The sequence below is a fragment of the Sceloporus undulatus genome, chromosome 11 (assembly GCF_019175285.1).
Source record: "Sceloporus undulatus isolate JIND9_A2432 ecotype Alabama chromosome 11, SceUnd_v1.1, whole genome shotgun sequence".
NCBI lineage: Eukaryota > Metazoa > Chordata > Lepidosauria > Squamata > Phrynosomatidae > Sceloporus > Sceloporus undulatus.
The window spans coordinates 8,870,707-8,881,310 of NC_056532.1; the positions used below are offsets into that span (position 1 = coordinate 8,870,707).

A 10,604-nucleotide genomic window follows, 5' to 3' on the forward strand; every position below is an offset into this window, starting at 1 on the left:
CCCCCCCCTTCTTCTACTTCTAATTGAGAATGGCTCGGTCTGACAAAGCTTGTGAAATTCCTGCTGCTTAATGGAAACTTTCATTATGTTTTGTGTTCATTTAAGATAGGCTGAATGATGACAGACCCCCCCCCCCCCTCTTTCTCTCTTTCTCGTTCTCTCTCTTTCTCTCTCTCTTTTTAATGATTCCGCTAAATGGAATTGCGGAGGAGGTGGCGCCTCATTGGCAGGGGAGACAGTTTTCATTACTTTAATTGTGCGGTTTATCGGGATTTTCAGCTTTTTGTGGCGGGTGGGCGCGGGCGGAGGGGTTAAATGCAATAGTGTTGTGACGGAATTAAAAGGATCTGAAATAAAAGAGAGTCTAAGAGTGGGGGGCGAAAAGGCCTCCGCAACGGGATTTCCATACCTTTTGATTTGATGGCTTTGGCGGGAGCGGTAGGCTTAGGGGACAATTCCCCCTGAATTGCCATTTGGCGTTGGGTTAAACATGCCGCACAGGGGCAGGTGTGCCACGGCAGCGAGTCGCACATATGAAACAAACACGATTTTAGATATTAAAAATAAAACCTGTAATCCACTATAACTTGAAAGGATTAAAATCCCTTCCCTCTTCCACCCATGTCACTGGTGCGGTGGGGCAGGACAGGGACGCCTCCGCTGTTAAGTCCTTGCAGAGGCCATTACATAGCATAGCTATTTGCCGTTCTGCGGACAAAGCAGCTCCTGGCACAAATCTAAATGCAGCAAGGTCCCTTGTCCTAGTGAATTGTTTCGGAAGACAAAGCAATTGCAGCACTTTACATTTCTATACCGCTTTATAGTGAACTAAGCACCCTTTAAGCGATTTACAATGTGTTAGCCGATTGCTCGCAACAAGGCGGATACCCATTTTACCGACCTACGAAAAGGTGGAAGGCTGAGTCAACCTGGAGCCCTGCAGATTCAAACTGACAACCTTGTGGCTATAGTACCAGCATTTGGCCACTTCGTCACCAGGGCTCCATCAGAATAACAACAACAATGACAACGATGATGATGATGATGATGATGATGATGATGATGAAAGCACTTTTGCAGCATTGATTAATATGTTCTTTAGGAATCTCTAGGTCATCCAGCACAACTCTGCCAGAACTTGACCATAGAGTCACACTGGAAGACCTAGAGATTCCTAGAGAAGACACTTCTCCAGTGCGATTCTGTGGCCAACATCTCTTGGATGTTGACCACAGACTTGCTCTAGAGTACTTGGGCCTGTTACAGACTGCCAAAATAAAGCTGCTTCGGGTGTCTTTGGAGGTATGCTATTTAAATGATGCATGGGTCCTAAGAGTCCGGAGGTCGTGCCAAAGCCACATTCCATTCCTAAGCACCGGAGGGCAGCTTTGGTGCAGCTTCCGGATTCTTAGGATGCATGCATCATTTAAACAGCATACCTCCAAAGAGACCCAAAGCAGCTTTATTTTGGCAGTCTGTAACAGGCCTTAGAGATTCCTGGAGAGAGGATCCTGTGCCCCGAACACCAGCAAATGTGGAGGGCTTACTGTAATGACAACAAAATACAGTAATTCAAAGATATAGCCATGTTAGTCTGTAGAATCAGTACCCAGAGGGATATTGTAGCACCTTTGACACTCACTGGAAGGAAGACGTTGGCAGCATGAGCTTTACAAAAGCTCCTGCTGCCAATTTCTTTCGGTGAGTCTCAAAGGTGCTGCAAGATCTCTCTAAGTACCAACAAAATAATGCGACATTTGTGGGCATCTTTTGTTGATATTGAGCATGTTTGTTGGGATTCAATGTGAGCGTTTTGGTTCAAGTGCTGATGGTCTCTGTCCTGAAACGACTTAATGGAAAGCCTTAAAAAGATGCAAATGTTATATATATATATATATATATTGCATCTTTTTAAGGGCTTGCATTATATATAGTTAAATGGCAAGAATAGAAATGCTGGAAACAGGCTGAGTGCAGATCACAAAGTGACGCTGTGCTGTATAACTGAAAAGGATGGTATAAGCAAAATGCTCTAAAAAGCAAAGGCCTGTTACAGACTGCCCAAATAAAGCTACTTTGGGTCTCTTTGGAGGTATGCTGTTTAAATGATGCATGCATCCTAAGAATCCGGAAGCTGCACCAAAGCTGCACTCCGGTGCTTAGGAATGGAGTGTGGCTTTGGCGCGACTTCCGGACTCTTAGGACCCATGCGTCATTTAAATAGCATACCTCCAAAGAGACCCGAAGCAGCTTTATTTGGGCAGTCTGTAACAGGCCAAAGTTACCTAAAGCGAGCTATATGCAACTCTTTTATACTTTTATTTTGGGTATACATTGACCTGGCTTGTGGTAAGTGCCAATTGGCTGCCCAAGTTCTTTTCCTTTAAGGGCTTCCAATGTTGATCAACAGGTCAGTTCCTATAGTGCAAATGTGACCGGCCAAAAGCCTCGATGGTGACACTGGTGCTGCGAGTCATTAAATGTTGAATAAACCGAGCCATAGTTAGGAAGAGGAGGAGGAGGTTCCATCGATGATTGGTAAACCTTTTAAGTGCACCAATTGCACCCGCGCTCTTTAATCTTCTCGAGGGACTATTGAATGAAAAATCTGTCTGTGTGTGTTAATGTTTTTGCTGCTCAGATTATTTCAGATTAATGCATTTTAGAAGTCCGTAGTTAAATTGCAAATCAAGCTTTGGAGGGGGAAATGGCTTTTCAGCGATTCTCTCCGTCGAACAAATAACCTGGATTCTAAAGGAAAGTAAGGTCTGGTGCTTCTGCGTTCTTGAAGAGCAGGATTCCTTTTGTATCCCTGTTCTGAAACGTTAAAGCCAAAATCTAATTGGTAGCCCCAAGCGGAGTAAACCCATTGAATCAATTTGCAGGGGGGAAAACAACAACACTTGTGTAAATCCAGTGGCCCTACTTTAGTTGGGGAAGTTGCTAGAGTGTTGGATTATGATACTGGAGGTTAGGGTTCAGTTCCCATTCGGTCATAAAACCCACTTGGTGACCTTTGGCAAGTCACACTCTCTCAGCCTCAGGGGAAGCCAATGGCAAACCTCCTCTGAACAAACCTTGCCAAGAAAACCCCATGATAAGTTTGCCTTAGGGCCTCCATAGGCTGGAAATGACTTGAAGGCACAGAACGACAACAACAACAACTCTAGTTGTAATTGGCAATATAGGTCTGTTTTGGAGTAGTGACTCAACAGGTTTACTTTTGTTTTAGCACTGTTGAATCTTTACAAATGCATTTGGCAACAGTTTATGTATTGCACATTATTTAGATTCCATTAAAACCTTATAGCCGAAAACCTCACAACTTAAAGCACTTTAACCGTTTCAATAGCTTGACAACTGTACAACGTTTAAGGTTTCCCAATTTAAAACTTTGCAGTATGAATGTATGGATGAATAAATACACAAACCGCAATATAAACATGGTGTGACAAAAATTAAAGGGGGAAAGGGAAGCCTTAGTGACTTTCCAGATTTGTGGTGTCACCAGCTAGAAGACTATGTCCAGGTTTGATATCCCACCTTTTCCCCACAATGGGATTCGGACTAATGGTTGGACAAGGAGCAGGACTTCTAAGACTGATTTTAAGGCTTTGGTTCCTATGGGTAAAGATGATGCTTGTGGTTACCTGGCGCAGTGGCATTCAATACTTTAAAGGTGCTTATCAACACCTTTGTTAACCTGATGGCAGGGACTTGTCACGTTCTGTTTTGTACAGTGTCGTTTTGTTCAGTGGCGCATAGTCCCTTTTGTAACTAATTTGGTGACAGTATAACTCCGCTGTGAGCATGCGTTTGGGTCGGTTAAACTGCAGTACCTGCATTTTTGAATGCGGCTCTAGGAACGCAAAGCCTTAGCCGCACAAAGTCAAAGCCAGAAACTGGGCTGCCCTCCCTTTGGGATTATTTTTATAACGAAACGCAGGTAATGCTTGTTATAAATAAAAATAATAAGCGGCTCCGTAAAGCCGTACACCCTTTTTCCCTCGGAGTTGCGAACTGTTTCATGAGCCGTTTGGTCTCTCGACAAGAAATGTTTGTACAGCTGTTAGCATAGGGTCAGTGAACACACCAGAAATGCGAGTGATGTATAATGGTGGACGTTGCTGATTTTTTACTTTTTACCTTTAAACGCAAACATTATAAGAAGCGTTTGAAATAATTATGAACTGTGTTTTATGTCTTTTGCTGCAGGTGCTCAGAAGTGTGATAACTTTGCTGAGAAGAGGCCTCTCCTTGCTGTGTGCAAAAGCATTGGATCTTCTGGGTAAGATGACCTAGCTAAATTGGTCTGTTGCAGCGTAAATACCTTCACGTCTTTTATTTGTTTCTTTGTTATATTTATGCCACCTTTCCTATAAAGTGCTCAAGGTAGGAAATCTGCTCTTCCATTTTTCTACTTACAACAACGCTATGAATCAAAGGCCTGTTACAGACTGCCAAAATAAAGCTGCTTCGGGTCTCTTTGGAGGTATGCTGTTTAAATGACGCATGCACCCTAAGAATCCGGAAGCTGCACCAAAGCTGCCCTCCAGTGCTTAGGAATAGAGTGTGGCTTTGGCACGACCTCCGGACTCTTAGGACCCATTTAAATAGCATACCTCCAAAGAGACCCTAAGCAGCTTTATTTTGGCAGTCTGTAACAGGCCAAAGTCTCTCACTCTAGTTTGGCTTAAGGTACAACTTCACCAAATTTCATGCGGATTTGAACTTGAGTCGCTCCTAGTGGTCCAGAACCACGGCACCAAATGGTTTCCTTTATTTATTTAACAAGTTCATTGCAATATCATTTTCTATAGGTCAGAGCTGACATCTTATGGTGAAATCCTTTCCCACATATTAGCTTTTGCCTGCTCCAAGTCTTTTCCAAATATGTTTTTCTGGCATCATTCGGCTTCCTGACAGTAGTCCCAGAGTCTTTATATTTCTCTTTATCCATTGGGTGGCTGTAGATTGTGGAAGCTTGTGAATATGGGAGATGGCTATCTGCGTTTCCGCAGCAAAGAACATGTTAGGTTTACATTGGGATACCTGAACCCTGTCCCTGTGATGCACCTTTTGTAGATGGTTGGGATAGTTGAACCCTGCACCCTGCGGTACACCTTTTATAGATTCTCATGTGACTCCAAATTGCGCCTTTGAGCTGGACCTAAAACCTTCTGGAGCTAAAATGACAGCGGATACCTTGCTATCCAGCAGCCTTTGATCAGGCCTGTGTAATCCATGCGAAGAATCCTGCACCAAGCTAATCCGACTTCTGTGCCAAGGAAATTTGAATCTGACACCTATATAAATTATGCAAAGTATGCAAATGTGCCCAAGTTAGCTTACATTACACAGAGCTGAATCACTTCTACTTATCGCAAGGAGGAAGCAATGGATTATATAGAGCACTCCAGGCCTGCCTTATGACCCTTGGGAATGGCATTCACCCACCCTCCTTGAGCATTTTGGCAATTGTAGCCATAACGTCTAGAGACCTGTTCTTTCTTTTTGACGTTATGAATTATCTTTCTCTTTCCTTTGGGGGAAAAAAAAGCAAAGCAAAGCTGCATTCTGTGCCTGGTGCCATGCTCTGGACTTTGCTTGCAATTCAGTGCAATTGCAGCATCCAGACATGCACCCCTGCTTTGCACATCTCTCATTCTGTTCCCAGGGGGTTAGCTCATAAGACATGTGGGTGGATGGCGCCTATTGTGTTTTAATGGCCCCAGATGCTAAAACATTGTCCTTTAGGATATGTTTATGACTCCCTACGCTGTTTACATGGGTGATTATATGCTTGTCAGGATGTTTATAATCCCAGAAGGCCGCCTTTTTGTTCAGAAGGACTGCAGGACGTCTTAAGCTACAAATGGTATTTTGCAGTTGTCTGTCTGTAAGACGGGATCTCATTAATTTGCATCTATTAATTGTAATTCAGCTCATCCAGTGAAAAAGTGGAATTTGGAGCGGTGCTAGTGGGGGAATGCAGAGGGAAAAGAAAGACAATGAGATTCAGACACTAAATTCTCCAGGTCCGAAGCATGTTATGGTGGCCATTTTGGTTAGAAGCCAGGTATAGCTCATCTTTCAGCGGAGCTGGTGGAATACCATGGCTCCCTTTCACTCCCTCAACTGCCACCTGATCGAATGACTGCTGTAGGATAATGACTAGTGGAAGGGACAGCTGCACATCCAAACTTCTTCTGTCCTTTGCGAAAGCCATGTTACATGGCTGACCTAACATAACCCAGTTGCATGAGGCAAGGACGGCAAGCGGTCCTTTTATGTCTTGTCTCCTTGCAGAAGCAATGGTTAGCTTCATGATGATGACCCGAGATTACCAAGTTGGTACATGGGTGACACTTCCCAGACAAGAAAACAAACAAAGCTTGTCGGCTCTGCTGTTCTTCACTAGCAGCCCCAGACAGAGCTGTTGCAAGAGGTTCCCCCGTAACTCTCAGGTTATGTTTGGTTTGCCATTGTCCACAGGTTCCACTACTCATTCTAGGTGAGCTCTGGTGTTGCACGGAAGAGAGAACTTGGCAAGCAAGGTCACAATAGGGGTTGTGCATCAGTTTCAGTCACCAGAAAGGAAAAGCGGTGGACCCATGCCCACATGAAGGAGGGAAATTTATGAGGAATGGGCACTATTTCAACCAGTTTATGAAGGCAGATGCTACTTAAGACTTTAACACTTTAATGTCAAGTACTGAAATGAATTGCAGGGCCATTTCTCTGGGTCAGTATCTTTTTCTATCAGTTTGTCTACTTTGCTTTGGGCTCCATGTATAGGACTCCTCTTATTCCATTTAAAGGGCTCAGGTAATTTTAAGCCAGGATAGGGAACCTGGTCCCTCTCACTTACACCAGACCCGACTCATGTCCGGAAGGCCAAAAGGCAGGAATAGTGGGAGTTCTAGCCCAACAAGAACCGAAAAGCCGCTGGCTCACTCCCTCCAATTGTAAGGGCTAGCCACAATGATAATAATAAAGAAGAAGTTGTCTTCCAAGCTATAGTTGGATGTAAGTATCTCAGGCATAATTTCAGGGATGTGCTTTTTTAAAATGGATTTATCTTTGCAGTTGTCCTTGTAAATCCAAACTGTGAGTTGCGGGAGTGTAAGACAGAGAGCCAGACTGCACTCATAAAACTCTTGGGGCTATACATGCGTGAGGTACATTCATGGATGCGCCACATTTATGGGGCTGGAAGCCACGTAACCTGTGATACATGCGACTGGGGAAGCTTCTTTAAAGTCTGGGAAAACTGTTTCTGGTTGAACGGATGAGAACGCCGTGTGCATTTTTGTGCGCTGTGCGAGAAGGTCTTATTTACAAACACATTAACACAACTATATAACTCTCTCTCACGGTTCCAGGAAAACTGCTGAAGCTTTCCATTCACGAGACGCCTTTGATAGATTCCAAAACACCAGTTTTCTGGTACAAGACATTGGTAAACATCCTCTGCATTGTGTCTCCCAGAAAACATAACATGATTCATCGGCTACCCATAAGAGTCTTGATAAACTATCTAAAAATACTATTATTTTTGTCCACTGAGGCAATTCTGCTTAAAGTAACTTCATAGGATAGCGTATAGCTCATTGGAAGCTGATAGGCTTTGCATCCAGAAGGGGTAATGAAAGGGATTAGGTACCAAGTGATGGAAAAGACCCTTCGGTGAAGACCTCAAGTATTGTTGGCACCCAAAGTAGGCCATCCTGAGCTAGAGAAGGGAGAGGCCACCTTTAGCACTTCAGGTGTTTTAACCTAAAATCTCCATCAGCTCCAGCCATCATGACAACTTGTGGTTCACCTTATCAATACCATCGTATTCCACCCGTTCCTGGACTGGCCTACTAATGTTTTACAACCAGGCTTTCATTCTTGCAAAACTTTGGAGCTTGTAGAGAAGATCTTAGGGACAGACTCCAAGCTGCGAAGTGGGCCCTGATCTCAATCCGTTTGCTAATCCAAACTGGAGGACACCTATTGAAGGAATAGGGTTTGCATAAGTATTGATTTACTACTTAGCACTTGACTGAGTGGGTCTCTTTTGGATTAGCAGTTGGATTTAGACCATTAACTTCAACCCTGCACTGTTGGCAGTGGCTTTTGGAGGGCACAAAGTAGGATCTTTCTGTATCTCGGTTATGGAATGCAGGTTTTATCATAATAGAGATCCCTGTCTAAAGCCAGTGTACTGCTGTATTGGTGTGTAACAGTCTTTAAGAAGTACCTTCTGCTACTCTTAGGAAGGACCTTGCTTAAGAAGGGGTGGGCAGGTGTTGTTGTCCAGGTGTTTTTGGATTGCAGTCTTATCCGTTGTACGCACCATAGCCATAGGGAAGGATTATAGAAGTGAGGGTCCAGCAACATCTGGAGGGCCACAGTTGCCCACCTTACTCTCAAAGATGCACAAGGGGCAACATGTCCGCATCCCTTCTCAGCTGTTGCCAAAGCTCCCACCTTGTCTCAGTATGTTCAATGCCCTCTTGAGCTTTGAAGGTCATTGGCTGCCCTTTCCTCCTTAACCTTCAATTTATACGCCTCCAGATCAGGTTTGGGCCAGGTCCAACAGTGTCTGTGTATTAAGCCCAGCTCCAAAAATGTGCTAATTGGGCTTGCTCCATTTGGCTGGGGTTTGTGGTGACAATGGCTTTCCTCCCTTGTTCCAACCACCGAAAAGGATGCAGCCTTGAAGTACAAATGGGAAACACATTGTCTCTCCTGGCAGGAGTTTGCGGTGCTAGTTTCGTTTCTGCATCAGCCTTAGATTGCAAGACTTGCAAACCGAAAGAAAACCAACCCCCACCAACGAACCTGAAAAAGAAAATCACCAACGAAGAAACATCTGCAGAAACTCTGCTTTTGTATGTCCTCGGAGAAGTGTAGAGATGAGACAGTGGGGATGGACTGGGAGGAAACCTCCGATGTCTCCCCGAACAGCTTGAAAAGAGATTAAGCGATAGAAGATGGAGATCAAAAACCCATGAGATCGAACTTGGGTGACTTGAACCCTCCTCCATGGTACAGTAATGACTTTCCCAGCAATGCAGGATGTGTCCAGTTATGTTCCATATAATAGTAAATTGAGGAGGAGGGGGTAAGAAGCAGAAGAAGCTAAGCCTTGTTGATGGTTGTGTTTGCTCACCGGTGTTTTGGAATCTTGTAGCGAAAGCTGTTAATACTGGAAAGCCTGATAATCCTCAAGAAGATGCTGCCAGGTGCCGAAACGCATATGTCCCCCAGGCTGCGGATTTTGGTGACGATACCACAAGGTCTTTAAAACTAGGTGTTGCCTCTGGCTGCGATGAGGAAATCCAAATAGTGGAAGAGCTCCTGTCCCTTGGGTCAAACATTGATCAAAATGGGGACTGCAGCCAAGGAATAAGAAGACTAGGAATGGGAAGGGCAGCCATGAAGGAGCTAGAAAAGATCCTAAAGAGTAAAGGTATGCAACTGAGACAAAATTTAGAACCATCCAAGCCATTATATGTCTCATCACCATGCGTCGATGCAAGAGTTGGACAGTAAAGAAAGCAGACAAGAAGAGATGTAGTGCTGGAGAAGAGTGATGAGGATTACTCCTATGGATGGCCAAGAAGTCAAACAAATGAGTCCTTGAACAGACCAAGCCACAAATGTCCCTGGAAACCAAGGCCTGTTACAGACTGCCAAAATAAAGCTGCTTCGAGTCTCTTTGGAGGTATACTATTTAAATGACGCATGGGTCCTAAGAGTTCGGAAGTCGCGCCAAAGCCACACTCCATTCCTAAGCACCAGAGTGCAGCTTTTGGTGCAGCTTCTGGATTCTTAGGGTGCATGCATCATTTAAATAGCATACCTCCAAAGAGAACCCAAGCAGCTTTATTTTGGCAGTCTGTAACAGTCCCAAGATGATCAAGTTGAGGTTGACGTACTTCAGGCGCATCATGAGAAGGGATGACTCAGTGGGAAAGACAATAATGCTAGGAAAGGTGGAGGGTAGTAGAAAGAGAAGAAGACCACATGCTAGATGGATGGACTCTATGAAGGAGGTCACAGATGTGAATTTACAAGGCATAAGCAGAGCAGTGGAGGACAGTCTTGGATGTCTCATCCACAAGGTTGCCATGAGTTGACTTGAAGGCATTTAACAACAACAACAACAACATCAAGCCACCTTGAATCTCATGCTGGGAGAAAGGCAGGATTAACTCAAGGGTAGATTATAAAGGAATAGATATGGTGACATTGTTGTGTCAGCTAAAGCCATTTAGGGTTTTCTTTTGTCCTGGTTGTTCCAGCCGTAGACAGCCAAACCTGCTTCTCTGTGCATCATCCTGATGTAAATTCTGTATGTAGTTACAACAATGGTAGGTCGAGGGCACATACGCATACTCATAGAATCATAGAATCATAGAGTTGGAAGAGACCGCAAGGGCCATCCAGTCCAACCCCCTGCCATGCAGGAAATCCAAATCAAAGCATCCCTGACAGATGGCCATCCAACCTCTGCTTGAAGACCTCCAAGGAAGGAGACTCCACTACACTCCAAGGAGGGAGTGTGTTCCACTGTTGAACAGCCCTTACTCTCAGGAAGTTCCTCCTAA

At 44.4% G+C, this 10,604-nt stretch overlaps 1 protein-coding gene across 1 annotated transcript in view; it reads left to right on the plus strand.

Annotated features, from left to right (window-relative positions):
• The window catches only part of BCAS3 (BCAS3 microtubule associated cell migration factor), a 416,672-nt gene that overhangs the window by 29,621 nt on the left and 376,447 nt on the right, over positions 1-10,604 (plus strand). Inside the window, 1 exon segment of the mRNA XM_042442606.1 lies at positions 4,216-4,288. Within this exon segment, the coding sequence (XP_042298540.1) occupies positions 4,216-4,288 (73 nt within the window).